The sequence below is a fragment of the Puntigrus tetrazona genome, chromosome 3, assembly GCF_018831695.1.
Source record: "Puntigrus tetrazona isolate hp1 chromosome 3, ASM1883169v1, whole genome shotgun sequence".
Lineage (NCBI taxonomy): Eukaryota > Metazoa > Chordata > Actinopteri > Cypriniformes > Cyprinidae > Puntigrus > Puntigrus tetrazona.
The window spans coordinates 22,619,169-22,641,799 of NC_056701.1; the positions used below are offsets into that span (position 1 = coordinate 22,619,169).

Genomic DNA, 22,631 nt, shown 5'->3' on the forward strand with positions numbered 1-22,631 from the left:
AGAGAGAGAAAAAAAAAGTACATAGCAAAACGTATTTTTAGCATAAAAAATACCTCACCTAGCAATTATATTACGGATTAGCTCGCGGATTAGCAAACTGTTTACATGGCGCTATCAAATGAATTTGTAAATATGCATTTACACCCATTCATGTTAATGCCCCAGTGCTTTCAAATGGAGCCTTCGACAGAGGGCTACATTGTGCGCCATTTTCTCAATTGCTGACGTTGGTTACTCTTCATACTGATGGCGACCACGTGTCATACTATAAGTCTACAGTTGGCCTCCCAACACTAATCACAACGTGTGCCATTGATGCCTATTAAAAGCGTATATACCTGCTGCGAATTAATTCACAATGATTTCGCGAAGAGTCCGCTTCATCGGTAGGCTACGTGCATTTAAAGAAACGTTGAGCCACGTGCATGCAAACAAATCTAAAACGGCTATCTCACACGTACGGCGTAACGCTATACATGCAAAGCACATGTGCTCTCGCAACACGTATGTCAGATTTACGGCTAAAGCGCGTAAAGCGGGCGAACGCAGAAACTGGTTAGAAAGCGGCCATCAAAACAACGCAAATGCATCAGCTGCACCTACCAAAGAATTACTCAAGCATGTGTGAGCGGAAGAATTAAAAACGTTAACTGCTAAATATTTATTCTTGTCGTTTAGCACGCGTTATCGAGATTCTCCACGTGATGCGTCGTTTTAAAACACCGTGCCATCGAGTTACACGCCAGGTTAACAGGTGTAGCTCGGATGGTTGTGAAAAAAATGCGTTTAGGGTGCAAAGAGGTAAGAAGGAGAGTTGAGCTGGGTGGGGACGAAGGGGGGAGACCTTTTTGTTCCACATAAACAGTCTTCTGCGCGCCATGTAAACTCCCCACAACGCACATAAAGACGTTTCAGGAGGTAGTTTTAATTTTAAACGCCAAGTTGCACTCTCACATTTACGCGTATTCTCCACCATAAGCAGGAATGCGGATAAATGGTCATCCGGGCAACAAATCCTTCAAACTGTAGCTATAGTTTATGGAACACAGCCATGTATATAGGCTACGCTTTGTTTCTCCAGCGCTGACCTGAAGCGGCGTTCCCTACAAAGTCTACCCTTTAAATATCCGCACAAAAGTACGAACAACGATGGTGTTCCGAAGTAATAGTAGCTTATAAAACCACAGCGGGCTGGAGAACTAAATCTGTGTTGCATGAATTGCTTAAACGAATCAAGCACCGAGGCCTAGGCCTCGCAGTAGGCCAAGGCCTAATCAACAGGGAACAAGTGATTGAAATGACACGGGGACCGGCATTGTTACACGTTTGACAAATAAGCACGCATATGCCTAACGTGGAGACGGCTCCCGCGTAGCGCTGCAGCAACCGTGAACGTAACGGCACGTGGTATATAACGCTACGAGAATATGCCACTTTGAACATCCAAGCACTGTAACATCCGTCACGTGAAGAGAAACAAAGAATAGTCGCACACAGAGAGCTAGGCTCTTGAAAAGTAACCGCTACTTAAGTGTTACAACCAAACAGATCAGCAAATGAAGCACACGGCGAGATCCTGCTCACACAGTACACGTATTTGTGCCACAGCCACGACACATACACATTCATCTTTCATACAGTACAGCAAGCAAACAATTGTCCAACTATTCAAGAGAAAGCAAATACCTCTGCTTCTTAGGGACAGAATGTTCGACCTCAATTCGTTTGCCGTGAAGTTCCACTTTACCTGGAAAAGGAAAAAAATATATATTATTTTTTTTCTTTTCGTTACCTCACTCACAAAATGAGACCACAGCTTGCTTAAACGGGCCTCACAATGCAAGCCAACTTTGAAACTAAAACATAATAAAAGGTCTGCCTCAAATATTTCCATATGCATTTCCCTGCGTGAGGAGAAGCGGTATTTTTACTGTAGAACTTGCGTTGCGGAAGGCCTACAGGAGCTTTTTGGGGTGTTGTGCACGCAAGGGTTGGGTGCTAATAAAAAAAAAGTAATTAAACCCAAAAAAATAATAGCAATGAAATAAAAATGACAAAAATTCTTAGCAAGCTTTCGAGGTTCACTGCTCAAGGGCTACACGAGCCATTTGCGTCAACTGTGTGACAGGATCCATATGTGTAGGCTATTATTTGTTGTTCGTCTCTGGTTGAGACCTAAGAGGCATATAGCGATAAAAAAGAACAGCTGAAGATGAATTAATGTTGACCGTGACTTCATGTGGTGGATAGTTTCAACTGGATCCTTATCGGCATGGCGACCTTCGTGCTATATAGAGCACACGTCACATGCTACATATGTGGAGAAGCGAGGAGAGACATATTTTGTGGTCAGTGGGACAGATGCAATGAAACTGCACGGTTGAAGTCAGCATATGAGCATGCTACACGGTCGGATGTGTCAAAGACAAGAAGGTATCCCTCAGCATTGTGGCCATTAACTCAATAGGGGCTTCGCGAAACATGTTTCATTTTAGCTCCACTGGCCTATTAGCCAAAGGGGGAGGGGTGAGACCTGATTCTATAGCCGTGCCGGGGTAGGTTGGACTAAACCTAAAGACTGAGCTCAGGAGAACCACGTCCCGGAGTTTACAATCAGAACGACGCTAAACGCGCGGTTATTCGCTAAAGTAGGATACGCTGCACGTTTTAAACTGTCAGAGCAAAGAAAGTAAAGTCGTGGTTGATGCGTGCACGAATGCTTTTAGCGTCTGCGAGCCCTCTGCTCTTAAAAGTTCACTATCTCAGGCACCTTTGCACTGTGGAGCCTTACGTTGCCCCCGGCTTCAATGGCAAAAAGTAGAAACGTTGATTCATTTTCACAAAAAACCCGAGATTGCCGGCAGAACAGTGCAATCCGAATTATAAACAAGCAAAACACTTACGGGAGGTTAACCGGGGTAAGTTACGAAAGAAAACCGGCGAAGAAGCAAACCGGCAACGAAAGGCCCATTAAAATCAATTTACTCACCAGAAAAGGTTTCAATCGCTTTCATTGCCCATTGGTCGTCCGGGCAATCAACAAACGCATAGCCAGTTTTCATGAGAAACTGTCCAGAGTATGGGATCTTGTAATCTTCAAAGGTTTTAACCAAGTCCTCTGCGGTCACGTTTTCATTGAGATTTCCAATATATAGCTTGTTCATCGTGGAAAAACTGTAACGCTCCCCCCAAAAACAGAAATGAAAATAAAACTTTTCGGCAAAACGCGCTTAATTTTGGAAAAAAGGACCAAGACACCCGCGGATTACAAAATCATGTAGATGTCAGCCGGTTGGAATTAAAAACGGAGAGGGGAAGAAAAAAATCAAACTGCAAGACAATCCAAAATAAAAAAGGGGAAAGTTCGACTAACAGTAACGCTGTAGTCTGATTAAGTCCTGCAGGCGAGTGGTAAATATTCTTCACTGTAGCAACCTTCGCGAAATCCCAGCGCGGTGTAGAAATGATATCAGTTTGAATTAAGCTGATGTTTGTTACGATGGAATAGTGGCGAGTGTATAGCGGGATCGGGAGAAATTCTTTCCTCTCGCTGCCCCTCAACCTAAAGCTGTACCCTGCACTGTCACACAGATCCTACCGCTTGGCGATGGCACCGCCTCTAAAACCGAATTTACTAATTTTTTTTGTTTGCAAAGAAGAAACCACGTGGTCTCAGAGTAGCTAGAGAAGGGGCCGGTCCTCCGCTCTCTCTCCTGCGCGCGCGCTCTCTCTCTCTCTCTCTCTCTCTCTCTCTCTCTCTCTCTCTCTCTCTCTCTCTCTCTCTCTCTCTCTCTCTCTCTCTCTCTCTCTCTCTCTCTATATCTCTGAAGCTGTGTGCTTGGAAAGACAGGAACATTTTCTGTACATTGTACCGTATATGCCCTGCCGTGCACACAGACGTAAAGATTCATGCTAGCCCACACATGCTCCAGTTTTACTTAGGCGCTCAACATCACGTTTCCTGTTCTCTTTTAACCTCGCGTTTGCGAGAATTTCCCGGATTCCACGGTTTACAGGACAAAAGGCCATTTGTTATCATGATCAATTTTAGGCTATTCTACGTGCGAACGCACCCCCTACGTGGTTGCTGCCCGAATGCGTTTCTTCATCGTGCTAGCTTGCCTTGCGCGAGAGGCTAAAGTTGAGCACGAAACTCGTATTTCAGTAGCCTTATGACATTGTTAGCCGTGGGTCACGACCAGGGCGGTGAAGTAAAATATTTAATTAGAGTAGTTTTACAACCCAAGTTTATGGCAAACATTTTTGAGGTGGAGTAAATACGAAGCAGTGACACACATATTCAATGCATGGTTTTATTGAAACACTGTATCCTTTTTAATTCGGCTCTTGGGAACTTGGCTGCGCGAGGAACGCGGGATCCAGTTTAACTTTAACGGGTCGGCTCCGGCAGCGAGACGGATCCCCGCAGATCCCCAAAGTTCTCGCGCTCGCCTCCACGTCGCGAGAAGGTCCGACAACAGTTGGGAGAGCAGGGCCTAGAATCGGGGATGCCGCCTGCCAACAGGAAGTGAGCAACTGTTGCGTTGCCTATTGTGTGCGCGCGCTGTGTGCGTTGCGTTTCATGGCGAGGATTTCTCCAGCCGCGTACCGGGGTCTGAAAAATCCGACCTCGAATCCACGTTCAAACGAGTTAAACGCAAATCAGATGGGAATTTCGAGCGGTTGGTTTTGTTACGCGCCTCTCAAATTGTACACGTGGCGGCAGTACACCGGCTCTCTGTGAGAAAATGGCTTCCCGTCCATTACAGCAATAGTGAGAAGTGGTTCACGCACGTTTCGCAAGAACCCCGTAACGACGGACCGCAATGAAGTGCGTTCCGTTTCATTGATTCCTTGAGCTCCCCTCGTGTTTAAATCACACTTGGCGGGCTCCTTCAGTAACGAAGCGCAGTATCGCAAGCATGCCTTATTTCGTTCAAGAATGATTACGAGCGGTTGACTAAAGAGGCGCAGTTGTGTGCGTATCCGAATTGTGCAACACGTCTGTAGCGATCAATCACTTTGTTTCTTTTTCAAACCTCTGAATGAGTGTGAAGTATCCCGTGATGCACGTACGCATCCTGGGGGTCTCTCGCCGGGGTTTACTGCGATTTAAATAAAGGTTTCTTCAAGGATTACGCTCCCTGTTTTTATGTTCATTCACCGCGATGCATAACGCATGCTCTTTGCCGTGCAGCAAGGCCGTCCATAGGTAATTGACTCTATTAGGTGCATGTGAATTTTAACAGATTGAGCTTTCGGTTGCACATCTCTGCTGCAACACCCCGGCTGACATGCACAGGTTACGAAGAACTAGAGGTCACTGATCTGGTGGCTTCCGTCTAAACCCTTGTTGTTTTTGTGAGCAATTGTACAGAGTTGGCTTTAAAGTTACTAGGTCAAATGCATGCCTAGCCCATATTCTATTAAAAGCAAGAATGAACGCGCAAAACCGCTGGAAGTCGTCATCTCTTGCATTGCATGAGATATGAATTTCTTTTCAACGTCCCGTTACACCCGGTAACTGTTGCAAGGGGGTGCACTTTGTGGTCCTGTGAAGGAATTGGCATGTCAATACAACCCCCTGTGAGTTTAAGAGGGACTCTGAGATTTGAGATTGTGACCTGACCACACACTGTGAGGGGGATGAGGAATAGCCAGTGTGGGGGTAGGGCATCTCTTTTCTGGGTGAGGGGGACCACAGGCATGGAGCTCATCCAGGACAACAGGGAATTTAGGAGCTTGATGGTGCAAGCTGTTTCTTATCAAGGTTTATGCTCATACTAAACAATTATTTCATCGATGGCAGCGGGATTAGATACCGAAAACATGAACAAGTGCTTCGTTTTCTTTTGCATCATGTCGCATTTAGCACTAAGGTTGGGAACAAAGCGTTGGAGGCAAAGTTCTGAAAAGTAACGAGAATGACAAAACGTTTACAGTTTACATGCTATTCGGTCGATTTCAGTAACTCGAGGTCACTTTTTGGAGACAATAACGAACGGTGTGAAGAAAAAAAAAATCTGAAAGGCACAAAGCAACACAATCGAACCTTATATAAACAAAGCTGAAGTTATTTTTGGTCTGGTCCCATATAGTTCAGGGCTATCTGATTGGCTTGCATGTCTACTTATGTAATTGTAAAGCGAGTTTCTGCGGCAATTCTTAGGATCTTTTTTAAACTGTTAATATTTGGAAAGCAACATTTGCATATTGGAGACCAGAGGCAAGGTCAGTCTTAAACATGGAAATGGAAGACTGTATCTGAAAAAAACATGGACGGTTAATCATGTTTTATGTAATCGGTGGATATGCATTTTTAATCAGCTTCTTTACATAGAAAAAAAGTGAGAAATGTTATATAACTACGCAAAACCTATAGCCACAACAAGACTATCATTGTGTAAATGTAGTCTAGGGACAGGAAAACAACATTATTGCATGTGCATTTTTCGTTGTATGGTTTTTATAATACAAAATTAGATCAAAAGTTTTTTTTATATATATATATATATTTATGACCCAAAATAGTTTCTTTTTTTTTCTATCACAAGAAAGTCAGATTAGTATGCATATTTGTGCTAGCCACATGATCACCTAAAGGCTTTTTTCAGAAGAAGGTCTAAGAGTGCATGAGGTAAAGACTTCATTACGCATGTTTTCCCTCAATGCTTCCAGAATTGTTTTCTTGCTTCTTTTGTATCTTCATGCGTGCAGTTCTCATCACGGAAAGAACCGACTGATCTTTATTAAGCTTTCGTTGTTTTTAATCAGTTCTAAATTAAATTAAAAACAAAGACTGGATCTGAAAACGAGTCACTTTGCTGAATAATAATTAAATAAATTTGACTAAGAACAATTAAATCAAATAAACTTTGAAATAATAACACCACAAGTGTGCGATTATTTTTACATATTGCACACTTACGCAGCACTTCTATAAATTAAATAGTTAACAGAATTGAGTCCCTTTTAAATAGGTGCACATTTTGGTTATTTTCGTGCACGTACAAATACAAGAACACTAATGTTAGAAATACGTAATCCAAACACGTCGATTTCACTCTTCGTTTTAGCAGTTATGTGCATATGTTTGCAACAACAAAAATACCAGCAATACCAAATCTGATTTAAAGTTTTCAAAGATATATTTTTTGGTTTTATAAGTGCCTTGGATTAAAGAACATTACAATTGCAACACAAACCGTGCAAATAGTTTTCAGCATTCTGTATAGTTTTATACAATGTTTTATTTGTTTCGACAATCGGTTACATTTCTGTTACATTCTGTTGCATAAAGATGTTACTTTCTGTTGAAAAACACGTTTGGACAATTTAAATACTGGCAAAGACTGGTGTCATTTCTGCCCTCCTGGAGGACGTTGAGAATGATTGGCAGTTCCCTGTCTTTTCCCATGATGCCACTCAAAGCATATGAGACCCTCTCTGCTGTCTTGGCAATAACACAATATAATCTGTGGTTGTAAAATCCTATAAATCCAGCCCTATTAATCTAATCAGTAAGCCACAAATGAAGACCCAGCAGTATGTTTAGCGTGTTGAAACGGTTTTGTCGCGCAACTTTAAAACAAATCGTTTCAAACTGACTTCTCTTTTATTATTAAAAATATAATATTAATAAAAATATTATTGGTGTATTAAAAACATCTGTGTGTGTTTTTTTTTTTTTTTAAATAGATGTCCCTTTCAAACCTTTTGATGCCATGATGGGTTTATAAAAACATTGATTTAAATAATCTGTGCAAATAAATAATATTACAAGCAATTGTTTTACATACAAATCCAGTGAATAATAATTAGTAGCCTAAATTTGATTCTCAGGTATATATATATATATATATATATATATATATATATATATATATATATATATATATATATATATATAGTTTCTATAGTTTCCCAATAAAGTTTCTCAAATCTAAAACAAGTTGAGATATGACCTAATCTCCTTATAAAATAAGCCACTAAAGTTTGAGTAAACAAGATGTCTTTTTCTCTTATAAATACAAGTTAGGTGCACAACACATCTGAAGCTTTTAGCAAGACACTAATTATTAACAAAAACAAAATAGTTAACAGCACAACGTGCAAGCAGTTTTAATCGTCTCAAGTATGCGATTTAAACCCATAAAAGCACGTATGAAATAAATAAATCAGCCAAATTAAAAATGTCTCTGCAATATTTAATCATGCAAATTACTTATTTTTGCAATAACGTTTTGTTAACAAATTAAAGGAAAGTGACAGATTTAAAAGAAAGCGTTTGTCGCAGCTAACACGCAATAAGACAAGATAAATTAACAAGAAAAGAAGAAGGAAGGAAAGAAAAAGGAATGATCCTCATTCAACGCACACGCTGCGGTCGAGCTACCTTACTGATTCATATCATCATTTCCTCTACTGTATTAAACTTCTCGGTGGCAATACACTCAATATTCGATATCCGCTTTTCGAAGGACGAAAAAACAGATTTTATGACCAGCAACTTGCAGCTAATATGCGGCTTTTCACAAAATGGAGAGGGGGAGGGTGTGTCCAATCAGAAGAGCGCCTGGCCTCTAAACCGGTGACGCGCACAACACACCCCCGCACGTACAATGTGAACGATTATACTCCTCGGCCGTGTCTCCCTCGTCCGCGCGCGGCGTGCGCTTCGCTTCACGCAAAGCGAAGTTTGCCTTTTCTTCACCAGCCTTGACTGATATCACACGATACGCAAGTTTTACACACTTAAAGCGCCTGATTTACTCGTAGAGACGAGAGAGAGGGAGAGAGAGATCTGAGGCTGACTCTCATATCAGAGATATCTAACTTCTCGACAGACGCGTCAGCGGCCCTCCGCATCCGTTTTGCGAACTACGCGCCGTACCAAAACGAGATCAAGCGCCCGACAGCTGTAAGACGGTGGCGTTTTAGGTGTATTATGCCCACCAGGGCGATAACTCGCACGTGGCTGCTTCCACCAAGCGGGCATTTTGAGATAATGCATGTTCCGAGGAGCCGAGACGCGCGGATAAAATTGTGTGTTGACTTTAAGCGCATTTTATCGTTCATATTTCGTGCCGCCGATTACGCGCGCCAGGCGAAGCGCCCTTAACCGGGCCGATTTATGAGTCCAATAAGGTCTGATAGAAACAAATTCAAGCGAGCGTTGTGCTGTCTTTATTACACCGTGGGAGCCAATTCCACGCTGATTGATACAGATCGCACGGGGCCTGTGTTACAAACCGCAATGATTTTCGTTTACCCGAAGTTTCTGTCGGACTCGTGTATCAAAACGGCGCTGTTTAGCGCACGTTTCGTTTGTAAAATGTCCCTCGGACGCGACAGAGAGGTTGCAGCTGAGTTACACATCACTGGTCCTCAAAGTCCGCCTGGCCTGCGTTTGTTTTGTTTATTTGGTCAAGCGCGGCAACGCTGACCGACTGCTACACGCCTTTAAAGGTTTACTATAGCCTGCATTTATAGAGATTTTAAACGCGACCAAACTGGCAAAAACTCAACAAAATCAAACACGATATCGCGTTGACGCCGTGTGCTTAAATCGTACGTATTTTTCCATCATAGCCACGCGTTAGATTGTGAATCTTTTACCAGCTGCTAAGATTGTTACTTACTTCCAGCGCGTGAAAGGAAAACAAATAACAAAGACCGAAAACGATTAAAACGGCACACCGGACGATATGCATTACAGGTTAAATAAAAGTTACGCTAGATTAAACCAACCTAAACCGTGAGCAAGAGACACGTCTAATTATTTCACCGTGCTTGGCGTTATTAACGAGTTATTAAAGTGTTTTACGGGTGCGAAGTCATTCTGATAAACGGCCGAGATGTTGAGCCCTTTGTAATAATTGTGTTAATTAAACAATCAGCTTGCTCTAACGAAAGACCAAAGTCGAAACGAATCTGAGTCAAACAAAGCGACTGCTCCAGAGAGGATAACGCATCTTAGGAAATAAACCGCTCTGGTGAATGAATGCGTTACCGTTTCCAGTAAAGACATTTTTGTAGTTTAGATAGCGCTATCGTATCGCGCAGTAAATTACACGCCCGAAGCGCGCAGAGACCCTTAGGAAGCAGCTTTCATCTTTTCAACCTTTTCTTCACGACTTCCTCTGATAACCTCCCCTTCGACAGGCGGCTGATGACTTAAACGCTTCGCAAATGCGAGGTTTCCTCGGTTTCTCCCCCATGACTTTCTGTCACGTTCAATTGTTTCGTGTGTTGCTCTGCGCGGTCCTGTCGCTGTAACCTGTTGGTAACTTTGGCTAGTTTTTTTTTTTTTTTTTTTTTTTTACGCAGGATGGATACGCGTGGTGACGTCACGAGGCGTCGATCTTCACCGCCCCTCCCCTTAAATTCAAACCTTGTCATAATTGTTGCGCTTCTGCCGCGAAAGGAATCCCGCGCGAGCGACTCTCTGTCCATCAAAGTCCGAGACGCTGCGCTGCATTCATGGTGCGTGTAGGCAAAAGATGCAAAAGATGCAGCCTGCTGCAGAATAAATGAGAAACGAATTCATAACTGAATCTGCTAAAGACAAAAGCTTTGCTGTTTTCAAAAGCGGTATTAAAACTAATAATTCAGTTATTTTAGTTCACCCAGTCTCCTGGTGATGGACTGAATACAGCGGGCTGCGTTTATGTCAGTTCCTTCAAAGAAGAGCCCTGATTCTTCACGGATCTGCTCAGTTGTGTGCACGTCCAAGGTTCATGTTTGGAGATGAGTTTTCTTCAGCCGGGCAGGTCTGAGACAGCACGGAGGAATCAAACCGAAGGTGGTTTTTCGAGAGCTTTAAAGCGTTTATTCGGTGGATGTTACGTTAAGAGCTGAACATTTACAATTACTATTTTAATCTTGGTCGAGCAGATTGATCTTAAAACACTCGGGAAAATAAGTCACAAATCTGTCACTGGTGCAAAAGCTAAAAAGTACACATCTGTACCTTATTTATCCCTAAAGAAACATGTCAGTACTTTAAAAGTACACGTTAGCATCTACATATAGTTTTAAAAGGGCACCACTGGTGACAGTTTTGTACTTTTTGTTATTTTGTTTCTAATATCGTTTTGTGTTATTTTATTTGCATAGCTGTTGCATGATGTTTACAAGCAGAATCTGCCTCTGTAAGCGGGTTCATAATTTCAGAATCACCATCAGCCCAGAGCCTTGTCTTTCGCGCCGATGCACCGTTTCTCTTCATCACGGCGGGTCCGGCTCCAGCCACACACTAGCGCCCTCTAACGACGGTCCCGCGGTGTGTCAGCCCTGTCCTCATCGCACGCATTACAGTGCATTATTAAAGTATTGTATTGCATTATTAACAGAGCTCATTTGAGACGGTTCGATTGTGTTACACCAACGGGAGTCTGAAATAACGCAAGCAACATTTTTTCGGCTCCAAAATATACATGGGTCGAAGAGGTTAAGACGTCTGCATCAAAAGAAATTCACAAAACGAATGCATGTCTACTTTTGAAGTATCAAATAAGTTTTTTGACAATTAAATGTCAACGTTTGATTAGTGTAATGTTACACTGCGATACAGTGTAACACGATATTTATACAAAAATTAAAAAACATTTATTCTTATTTGTAACATTAAAATGTATAAAAGGATAAGAAAGCATATAAAACATTCTTACTAAAGCACATAGGATTTACTCATTTATCAGCAACGGTGGAAGGACAGTGTGTCGTAAATTGATTTTTGTTGTAAATATGCCTGACAAGATTGTTACACTTAATGACATTTTAGTGGGTAAATTTAGTAAATCAGGGGAAAACCTGGCTTTTATTTTTGATTCAGAAAAACAAAAGCAAAAGCGCTATGAATTTACACAAAGATTTACACAAAAAAACTTACATTATGGGGGAATAAAACAACGATTTAAAGCAATACTGCACGTAATTCTTTTGGGTTTAAATCAGTTTCATCTTTGACCCACCTGTGCATTTTATTGTTTTGTTGCTCTAACAAAACAGTTGCACTCAACATATTTAAATTAAGTCCAATGTGTCCAAATCAGTCAGTCAAAAATGTTTTATTAATATATGAACCTTTTGACAAACCCTGAATAAAACTCTAGAAAAATGAATAACTTATTGCTTCTGTTTTATTAAGCATCCTTTATACATCATTCATAAACGTCATGATCCCACAAAACCAAATGTGTTAGACATAATATTCAAAAATAGCTATTTTGAGTGTCATTTGAAACCATGTTTGTGTATTTATTTCTCTCTCTCTCTCTCTCTCTCTCTCTCTCTCTATATATATATTTATTTATATGCAATTTTAATAGATTTAAACTAGTAAGGTGAGGAAACAAATGAAATCAAAGAGAGGCACAAGTAATCAGAATCAGATTTATATATATATTTTCTTATTACAGTTGCAACTGATCGATACATTAATTATTTACATAATTCATTCTCATTTTGCTAACAAGGGAAAAGCATTAGTACATCACAAAGTCAAACTCATAGTCAAGGGAACCGTTTCCTGTTGCAGGGCGTTCTAGAAGAGAAACATAGACTCAAGAGTCAAACTGTTCATTCAAAACAAACGATCAAGCAACCTAACAGCACTGTCTCGTCAAAATATGATGTCCTAGACCAAAATACATTCTCTTGCACTTAAGAGAAATCAACTGCATCAAAAGGCTAGCACATGCAAAAAAAAACCCCGCGGCTGTATTTGGGCCCATCTGAGAACGCAAAACGTCATTAAAAGTGTGGTTTTGTGGCTCACTTAATAGAAGACTACATGGAATCTGCTTGCTTGTGAATAAAATGCATTATAATTGTACATGTATACAAAATACTAAATGCTGCCAGTCTGGTTGTGTTTAGCATGCTGTGGAAAACTATATATATATATATTTCTGCTATTTAAAGGGATGGATTGCAATAGATTTTTGCAAAAGATTTAGGAGCATAGATAGTCATGAACCACGGTGTCGAGTGTGGGTTGGATATTATCCCGTTCCTCTTATTAGGCAGCTTCGTCCTGTTGCATATGAGGACACCAGTGGCCACAGTATCCCCGGTAAAGAAAAAGACGTTTTCGTAGCAGTATCCAGGGACACTTTGAGCGGAGGCTGGAGTGGAATTGCCGTCTAAGCATTACGAGTCAAATAACCGAGAAAAGTGAGCAAAAGAAAGTTCCTAGCTTGTTGAGAACTCGAGGTTACTCCCAGAACAATAACAGAAGAGATTTGTCTCATTTGACACTCAACAGCTTCACAATTAGAGACAGACTGAAGAAGTTCACCAAACAAAACTGTATGTCCAACACGGCGACGACACTCAAAAGGCAACCGTTCCCGTAAGTGATGCTTTCACCAGTTCGATAGAATTTTTAAGAACACTGAACATTAAAATAAAACTTCTTTATGAACAGTTAAATATACATTTTTCTTTTTTTTTCTTTTAAGTTGCATCCGTCTTAAAGTGTGGTTTTCAATTCATTTTGAATTTGCATCTCAACGCAAGTTCTTAACGACGTCGTGAATGAAATTAAAACGGTTTTAGAAAGAGGACCAGAAGCCAAATGTGTGAGACGTGCGTGCATTTGCAAGTAAACCGGTTTGTTTTGCGTGATTTTATTATCATCATTATCACTTATTTGACTTGTGACTTGTCCTGTTAGCTCTACGATGGATGCGGGAAGGGACAGAGAGACATGGACTGAAAAAAGCCGCGGCTGTGATGACCTGTCGAGAAGCCGGTGTATACATCTTTGTCACTTACAAATGTACACACGCACATATACAGCTCGTCCCCGTCCTGACTGAACCGCTTCTCCATCAGGGGGGGGAAAAAACAAAACAAAAACAACAACAGAAAAACAAAAGGCAGTCATTGGCCAGCACACAAGGAGCAAGAGGGGAAAAATATGAACCGATCGGATGAGACAGAAACTCTGTCCTCTGTCAGTAGAATCAGGGTTTTTCGGCACTCCTTTCATCTGTGCTCGCCTGAGAGAAGTCCGGAGCTGCAGGTAAAGGGGAACGGTCTAACCTTGCTCGCTTCGCACCCCGATAGAGGGCGCTCTAAGGCTGTGAGCTGCCCTGACTGTCCGGATCGGTGCCGGACGAGCTGGTGTCCGAGTCAGAGTCACCGTCGTTGTCCTCCGGCGGGCACTTTTCCCGCAATCGCCTCTGGATGGCTCTGAGACGGGTCAACAGACCCTGGTAGTCAAAACGACCTCTCTTCTCCCCAAAAGGATCCTGAAAGAAACGTGACAGCATGGATACATTTGATGGAAAGAACAGGAACTAAGGTGCCAAGTACCAAAACAAATTAAAAAAAAAGTTTTTGGCGAACAGAAAACTCGAAATTTTATAAATTTGGGATCAGGATTTTATTTCCTTCGAAAGAAATGAATACTTCAATTCAGCAAGAATGCTGGAAATAAACTTAAGAGTGACAGTCAAAACATTGACAATGCTATGATAGATTTCCATGTTAAAAGAGCTGTTTTTTTGGAACATACGTTTTCACAAAAATCAAGAGCACAGCTGTTTTTGACATCGATAAAAATAATAAATGTTCTTTTAACAGGAAATAATCATATCAGAATTTCTGAAGGATCCAATGACACTGAAGACTGGAGTAATGATGCTGAAAAACTTTGAAAATAACATTATCTATCCATCCATTTATTTATTTATATATCATGGGGTAGTTATATGAATGTGTCCTATGATGTAATGTAAAATCTAGAAAAAGAAATCTAACATTTATGATAAACCTCTTCATGTTATTTGTATTTTTCCCTTCATTTTTGCTGTCACACCACAGGACACAGCCCAGGTTTTTTTATTGTCAACTATATATATATATATTTAGATAAAAAAATAATACTATTAGTAAGAAGAAATCACGCAAAAAACAATAAAATTTAACAGCTCCACTTAATTGTGTGCGACACGTCTACAAAATGCCTGAAAACTGATTCATAGTGTGACTAAAGGACAACAACAACCCTGGAAATTCCACAGAAACGGCTGCTGGCGAGCAGAAGCGGTGCAGAGTGATTCGGCTCAGCTCTTCACTCGGAGGTGTGGCAGTACGTCACTTTCTTTGTCTGGTCTCCTGTAAGCGCTGACGTGAACGGCTCACCGCAGCGAACAGGAATGTTTGTAATGCCACGGTGCTCAACGTTTGCATAAGGTTGTACTTTTGACGTTACGACGACAATGCAAATGACAAATAAGGCGGTGTGATGTGAAATGTAGCAAAGCCCGTGGGCAAACGGTCATTACCTGCATGTTCTGTCCTTGGAGATGCAGACGCTCTTTGCAGACCCCCTCGTAGAAATCGTAGTACTCCAGAAAGGACTTCTCCATCACGCTCCTAGTATGGAAAAACAATGCTCTTGTAAGGGTATTCACAAAAAAATAGTAATAGTACTAATAGTAACACTTAGAGAGGTTTGCTATGGACTACAGGCCCTTTTAAAATAAGCCTGATTATGCAAAATGTTGGAGGGATAATCGCTCACCACAAGGCCTCGGGACATGGCACTTTGCCCTCCAGCATATCACACACTGCAACTCGCATGGTCTCGTGGCGGATGCACTCGTTGTAGTTTTTGCTGTCACCTGGATGCCTTTCCTAGCGAACGGATGACAGTGCAGAATAAACTACAGCATTCACTGTGCTCGGGACGAGTCGGGAGCCACATCTGAAAGCGAGCGGTCGGGAGTGTTTGTACCTGCTCAAAGCCCGGCTCGTTGTGGTAAGGGTTCTCCGTCATTAGGGACTGTATGGAGATGAGGACAGAGGAGATGCTCTGGGCGGGACTCCACGCCGGACCGGTCCAAGTGCTGTGGAAAAGAAACGGCGATCAGAATCGGGACGATAAAACTAGCTATAACTCACAACGTCCTCGGCAAGTAAAATACATGCGGTGAATCCAATCACAAAAAGAAGTCGTTCTTACCCAAGGATGCTGAGGCAAACTTTGCCGTTGCGGTAGAAGTTGGGGTTGAAACGAACTGTGTTGTGGCCGGTAGTGATGAGTTTGACACGTGGAGGGTGGATGGGGTAGTCGGGAGGACAGCGGAACAGGAAGAGGAAGAAGCCACCCTCATATGGTGTGTCGAAGGGGCCAGTAATGAGAGCGTGAATCTGTGGAGACACGAGAGGGAAGGAGCTTTATTCCAAACCGCTGCAGGGAGAATAACCAGACATCCATTCACTACAGCCATTTCCTGACTCATTACAACATCTTCACACACATCTTTCACAGAGTGTTCATTTAGATTAACGTTACATTTAACACCACTGTTCAGTGTTAATTCATGCTTGTACACAAATTTTAAAACCATAAAAAAAAAAAAAAAAAAGGATTACTACACTACTGTTTATCAGTTTTAGGTAGGTTAAATAAAATATATACATTTAAGATTTAAAAAAAAAAAAAAAAGGTTTAAAATAAAAATTATTCCTGTGATGGCAAAACTAGATTTTCATCAGCCACTAGTTTTCAATGTCCTTCAGAAATCCTTCTAAATGATATCAGAGTCTTCAAGAACTTTTTTTTAGAATTCTTTGAATGGAAATAATTCCATTATTTTAAAATAATATTTTGTTTTTAAATCTTCACTGTCACTTTTGATCAATTTAACATATCCGAGCTGCAGTATTCATTTACAAAAAAAAAAAAAAAAAAAAAAAAAACCTCAAACTTTGTATATAGTAGCACGCATGTTGTAATTAACATTAATCTAGAATGCTAAATGCTGTAAAAGTACTGTTGATTGTTAGTCCACACATCCTACTATCTTAACTGTACACAAGCAATAAATGACTTCATTATTTAGTAAGAACACAATAACGGAGGGAGCAGAAAACAGAAATATCTCCATATTGTGAGGGAGAAGTGCGCTCATGCTTACCTTAGTCATGTCATGAGGATCAGGAACCACAAACATACCTGGAGGAGGTTCTTTATAAATGGACATAATGTCTCTAAATGAAGGAAAGAAGAGTGTGAGTGTGGTATGAGCAAACACAGAGACTTCACTAGCATGGAGAGACATCGGTTAGACAATGCACCATATCTCTGTCAAAACACGAGAAGGAAGCCGGGGTCACAAAACACCCCGCCAAGAAAATCATCAGAGCACTGACCGCCTGGGTTAAAGAGACACGCAAACATAACTGATTGTCATCGGGCGCTTTCGTCTTGTGTCCACATCTCCATTAATACTCCTCGAGGGACATCTATCACTTCATGCCGAGGCCAGAGTCACTGCCAAGTGATAATTCCCCAGAGTAGCAACATTGTGTCTTGTTAATACAGTCGCCTATGATAGATTAATATGCTTGCAACATTTGGTTGGAAAAGGTTTCAGCACGCCAGGGTAGTAGAGAGCGGCTGGTTGTAGTCTGAGGGATATTTCACACACGTTTCATAACTTTCCCTCTTTACTAATAAAAGCCACTGCCGCGAATCACAATTGCGCAGTTAAGTATTAAATCAGTTAGTTTGCATTAAATCGGAAGTCTGCGTTTATTCAGCCTTTCTGACACACACAGCCTACTTTCCTTTGCCATATGTTCGGACAGGAAAGTAAACAAACAGCGCAAGCGTCGCGCAGATTAACTTAAAAAAGTTGCCTTACGCGTCCCGAGACGAATACGGAGCTACGCGACAGGCCAGCGTTACCTTTTTATCCGGAGAATGCACTGCTGAGACGCCTTCTCGTTGTCCCAGTCGGTGCTCAGGGTGGGATCCCAGGAGGTGGCGTGAATTTGGGACAGGAGGCCCGCTCCGGCCGGGACCCCTGACACGATACCGGTCGGCAGGGACGGAGGAACGGCCACCACGGGCACCGAGGGCTCGACCGGGCCGGTGTCCGCTGGAGGCGGCGAGGCTGATGAGTGGCCCGGTACGGAATTACCCAAACTCGCGGAGAGCTGCGCCCCGTGGCCCTGCGCCGTCCCCACGGAGCCGTTGGCCTCCTCCCCGACGCTGTCCGCCATCGTCGATGAACCGACCGAGGGAGCCGCTGTCAGATCAATCCGTTTCCGATGCGGTTTCTAGTTCTCCTCGCTCGGAGGCAAGTGGAGGAGAAGGGCAGGAAGGCAGAAACGACTCCTACATATTCTTCCCTTTCTCCTCTTCCGACCTCAACCGTGACAAGCTAGCGGCGTAGGAACAAGCTGTCGTCCGAAGCAACGCTAGCTGAGCTTAGAGACGCGTTTGTGGTTCGCATCAGTGAGGAAGTGAGTCTAAACGCGCGTAAACGTAGTTTCTCCTCGCTTGGCCTGGCCTGTTTATCGGTGTTGTTTCATTTCTCCTCACTTCCTTTTCGTTTAGAAGGAAATAGCGCCCTCTATCGGTGCACTCCTGGAGAAGATTCGGACTTCAAACGACTCTTTCGGCGCCTGGGCTAACGAAACTCAAAATAGTGTGTTTTTAAACCACACGTCAAATTATCGCATGAAAACGGCTCTATACCGTATTCAGGATTAGGTTATTTGGAGTTTAACGGTAACCCGAGGATGGGAAAGTCGTGTTAATTTGTGTATGGTTCGTTAGAAAAGAACCGCGAATCGGACCATATTGATTGACCATATGTTTATTCGTCGATTCGTTTAAAATGAATCAGTTCATAAGAGTCAAGTGTTAAAGAATCAGTCTACATTAATCCTGCGCTCGCTTTGAGTCACATTTAGAATCAAACAACTATAAAAATGCAAAAGCTAGTCTCAATGAGATTAACGCAGTATATTCAGCAATATGTGTATATATATATATATATATATAATTTTTTTTTAATCAAATCAGTTCCTAAGGGTCAGACTTTTTTCCTCGGGATGCATGTTGATTTTACTTGAGACCAAAAGGTGTTTGTTCATGATAGTTTAGCTCTTCAGAATACAAAAACTTCAAAACAGTACCCACAAAATATTTGGCAGGTAACCATGGCTACCCATCTCTTTAAAAAAAAAAAAAAAAACTCCTTAAAACAAATCTGAGAAATTTATCACAATGAGTTAGTTGCATATAAAATGTATAACGTTCAATAAGAGGGACTTTAAGTTGAAAATGATGCATTTTACAACCCAAGACTGGCTTATGAGGTTTGGTGAAACTGGGATGAAAGGGAGAAAGTATAACCTTTGTTATATGGTATGGTGCATCATCTATGACCTTTAGCACTTTTTTTTTTTTTTTTTTTAAATATAAAATCACTGTCATTGTCAAGTTAAATTACTTTGATAAACTTTACCCAAATCCAATATTAAACCCCAATCTAGTCTGCCTTTCCTCAACGCGCAAAAACGAGAGCAACAGCAGACAGATTTCAACCATTTATTTCAGATGGTCTTATGTGAAGTGTGTTCTTACATAAAACTTTCAGATAGAGAAAAACGGTACAGGGGAACATAAAAAGGGAGAGAGTTTCTTGTTTTGTTGGAATGGCGGTGCCACGGCCTAAGCTGCGTGTCAGAGTTCCAGTCTCCAGATCAGGGGAGTCGAACCGCATGAAGACATCCAAATTACATGGCAAACAGGATGAGGAACGCCACCATCAGACAGAACAGACCCATGGCCTCAGACAGAGCAAAGCCTAAAATGGCGTAGGAAAAGAGCTGCTGTTTCAGGGAGGGATTCCTGTCAATGGAGAAGAGGCGATTTAGGAACAAGCTGAAATGATTGACGAAAACCAAGTTTGAGAGGCCGATTACCTGGCATAGCCGATAATGAGGCTGCCGAACACGGTCCCGATTCCCGCTCCTGACCCGGCCACACCCACCGTGGCAGCTCCAGCACCAATGAACTTGGCCGCTGTGTCGATGTCTCTGGATGCAGCACTGGTCTGGAAGCCCCGGGTTACATTGAGAAGGCTCACTTCACTGATCGGCAACAGAGCGGCCTGAGCAGGGGGAAAGACATTAAGCACGTGCAAGTCAAGTTAGTTTTTGAGCAAAAAGTCACACGGGAGGCACTTCGTTCTTTTACCTGTTCAGTTCTTGCTTCACCTCTGCTGAACACCACTGAAACAGGCCGGGCCAAAACCCTGGATCCTCCACGGACCTGAGGTAGAAAAATATTAATTCAGAATGAGAACTAAAATGGGATGAGCATTGTTTTTTTTTTTTTTTTTTTTTATTAAAGCAACTTTCAGACAAGTTTTATGTGAGTGCAAGGATCCAATTGGTATTAAATGTGATCAAAAACCTTAAATCAATGCACTTGAAGAAAAAAACATGTTGGTATTTAATTACTGCTCTAGCTCTTTTCCTAATCTAGCTTCTGAACAAACATGGCATCTTTTACTATGATTATCGACTTGCGTTCCTCTAATGCAACTTTGAACCAAAACATCTAAAATTCATAAACCTAAGCCAAGCCTTTAAATGCATGATTATGAATGTGGTTAGAACTAATTAACAGACAATTACTCAAGAGACAAAGGGTCTCTGAAAAGACACGGCATTAAGGTCATTTTCTGAGACGGTCAATGGAGTGTGACGTATTTGAGACTGAATACATACCACAGCAGGTGAGGTGACAAACTTAGCACAAGCGTACATGTTTGAAGCCTGTGGAGAAGGAAGATGTTAGACAGGTAAAAGAAAAGCACTAGTTACAGCATGGCATGGAATTTAGTGTTCATTTAGTGTAATATACACCGTGATAGAGCGACAAAGACAGGTTTGGGCCATCAAGACTTAGTTTACAACTCACTTAGCAACTGAAGAGACTTAAGATTAAGCCATTCAGAGAAAGCAAATGAGATTTTAAAAAGAAGTCCCATCATTTAATCGGCACCTAAACCAAAAGACCCTTTACACGCATCCGTTTAGATCCGTTTGGATGCGTGCACATCCAATCAAAGGATGAAAGACTGCTTCGGCCCAAGACAACATCCCCTGTAGGTCAGTGGTCAAACATGGCAGCATAGAGGTCACGGACTGGCTGTTTTGAGTTTTTACACACAATAAAGATGCACGGATTGGTGGGATAGTTTAAGCATCAAAAATAAAATCGAGGTTATTAGATGGAGCCTGTTCAACAGTCCACATTGTGACACGAGCATCAACTCAAGTCCTGCCATAAATCCTGGACTCAATATATAGATAACTCTATATCTTCCCTCTCATGCAAGCTCTCGTAATTATTTGCAATTCAAAGTTACCAAGGTTGCTTATTTCTACTTATTTCAGGTGATTGTATGGATAACCTTTCGAACAGCCTGAGAATAAGGCCCATGCTAATGGTTTCAAAATATTTTATCAAGTACGAAAAGACATTATTAATAGTTCCTAAGATCATTAATCTCATAGTTCAGATGTTGAACTTGCCTGGAATCTGCTCGGGCGGACAGACTGGAGAGTGAAGGTCACCAATCGCTTTGACTGGCGCTTTAGCGAAACTTAAAAGCGTATAAACGGTCTTATAACACGAAACAGATATAATTCACAGCTGCGCCTCAGTGTAATATAAAAATGCATGCAATCGCATGGTTTGGGCGCAGCGCTAGGTTACGGGATCCTGAGGGCCCTGCGCGAGTCAGACATTTTGCAAGTGTCACGAGCAATGCGTGAATAAGTTAATGCGTTTAAAAAGCAATAGTAATCTCGAAGTTAAGGAGCATTCGTGTTATTTACCGGTTGCTGGACGTGTCAGGGTCTTAAGACGTAATAGCAAACTGATTCATTCATTCATTCACATGAAATGACTTTGACAAGCGGCTAGCGGAGCTTTAGCAGCCGCTTCTCTGAATGGCTCTATAGTTATCCGAGACAGATCAACAACTTCCGCACAATCGCACAGCTTTAAAAACGCAAAGCTGCCCGTTATGTATCTTTAAACGAATGCAGAATAAACCGGACTCACCTATTAGATACAGCACACAAGGCCCGGGGTTACAGGGACGAACTCACGGCTAGAGGCAACGAGTACTCCGCGGAAACTGTCACCTTGTCATTTATAAGCTTCGGAACTACGTCCTCGATTGTGATTGGGCAGAGGCTCACGCTCGCGCCCTCTGATTGGCTGAAAGGTTTGTCAGCGCACACAACACGCCCAATCATGGGCGTTGTCAGGAAGGTGGCTCCTCTTTGATTGGATCAAATGACTTAAGGAAGAACGCCGGGAAAGTCATGAATCGCATCCCGTGTCCCCTGTTTCTATTGGCTGCTCTGGGTGGAAATCCCGCCTTGTAGATGTTCTTTTAAATTGTAGTTTTTAGAACAGAGAACGTACAAAGGCAATACAATATAAATTAAACAAAAGGTACAACAATACATATAAATGTTAAAAGTAAATAAAACAAGCATTAGGAAAATCACATGTCTGTAAACAGGTACAAATAATCCCAAATAATTCAAAGAGTTAAGGCTTTAAAATAATTTACAGTTTTATTTTAAAGCGTTGATATTTCTTGTTCACGGGCAGTGACCAATTTTTACTTTAAAATAATTAGAATTGGTCAACACAGTATGAATAAATTGAGTAAAAAGTATTTTGTATTGATACAATCATAAAATAAATGGACAGTACTTTCATGTTCCTTTCTATACACACTTCAACATCTGTACAAAATATGCAGTTACCTCTCTAATTTTATTTT

The 22,631-nt window shown here is 41.6% G+C and overlaps 3 protein-coding genes across 4 annotated transcripts in view; all 3 read right to left on the reverse strand.

Annotated features, from left to right (window-relative positions):
* igf2bp1 (insulin-like growth factor 2 mRNA binding protein 1) overlaps positions 1 to 3,573 on the reverse strand; it is a 32,803-nt gene extending 29,230 nt beyond the window's left edge. For both annotated transcript variants that reach the window (XM_043230386.1, XM_043230378.1), the window contains exons 1-2: positions 2,990 to 3,573; positions 1,687 to 1,747 (exon numbers count right to left, since the gene is read on the reverse strand). In XM_043230386.1, the coding sequence (XP_043086321.1) occupies positions 1,687 to 1,747; positions 2,990 to 3,164 (236 nt within the window). In that variant the 5' untranslated portion in view covers positions 3,165 to 3,573. The remainder of the gene's footprint in view (positions 1 to 1,686; positions 1,748 to 2,989) is intronic.
* Positions 3,574 to 12,382: 8,809 nt separating this feature from the next.
* Positions 12,383 to 18,359, reverse strand: ube2z (ubiquitin-conjugating enzyme E2Z). Its single transcript, XM_043233992.1, has 7 exons — positions 17,711 to 18,359; positions 16,938 to 17,010; positions 15,980 to 16,167; positions 15,752 to 15,863; positions 15,539 to 15,651; positions 15,300 to 15,390; positions 12,383 to 14,261 (listed from the first exon to the last, which is right to left on the reverse strand). The coding sequence occupies exons 1-7, from the start codon at positions 18,025 to 18,027 to the stop codon at positions 14,085 to 14,087; spliced, it is 1,071 nt and encodes a 356-aa protein (XP_043089927.1). The 5' UTR covers positions 18,028 to 18,359; the 3' UTR covers positions 12,383 to 14,084.
* A 990-nt stretch (positions 18,360 to 19,349) lies between these two features.
* atp5mc1 (ATP synthase membrane subunit c locus 1) lies at positions 19,350 to 22,018 on the reverse strand. Its single transcript, XM_043233993.1, has 5 exons — positions 21,896 to 22,018; positions 20,551 to 20,598; positions 20,015 to 20,089; positions 19,741 to 19,928; positions 19,350 to 19,666 (listed from the first exon to the last, which is right to left on the reverse strand). Exons 2-5 carry the CDS (start codon positions 20,587 to 20,589, stop codon positions 19,552 to 19,554), a joined length of 417 nt encoding a protein of 138 aa, XP_043089928.1. The 5' UTR covers positions 20,590 to 20,598; positions 21,896 to 22,018; the 3' UTR covers positions 19,350 to 19,551.
* Positions 22,019 to 22,631: the final 613 nt, after the last annotated feature.

Excerpts from the sequence above, each read along its gene's own strand:
- ube2z (XM_043233992.1), bottom strand. The coding sequence starts at position 18,027 with ATGGCGGACAGCGTCGGGGAGGAGGCCAACGGCTCCGTGGGGACGGCG. Across the intron at positions 17,011-17,710 it reads TGCATTCTCCGGATAAAAAG|AGACATTATGTCCATTTATA; the intron begins GTAACGCTGGCC and ends TCCTTCATTTAG. Across the intron at positions 15,391-15,538 it reads CCATGTCCCGAGGCCTTGTG|GAGCGTGATGGAGAAGTCCT; the intron begins GTGAGCGATTAT and ends TTTCCATACTAG.
- atp5mc1 (XM_043233993.1), bottom strand. The coding sequence starts at position 20,589 with ATGTACGCTTGTGCTAAGTTTGTCACCTCACCTGCTGTG. Across the intron at positions 20,090-20,550 it reads TTGTCACCTCACCTGCTGTG|GTCCGTGGAGGATCCAGGGT; the intron begins GTATGTATTCAG and ends TTTCTACCTCAG. Across the intron at positions 19,929-20,014 it reads GTGAAGCAAGAACTGAACAG|GCCGCTCTGTTGCCGATCAG; the intron begins GTAAAAGAACGA and ends CCCCCTGCTCAG.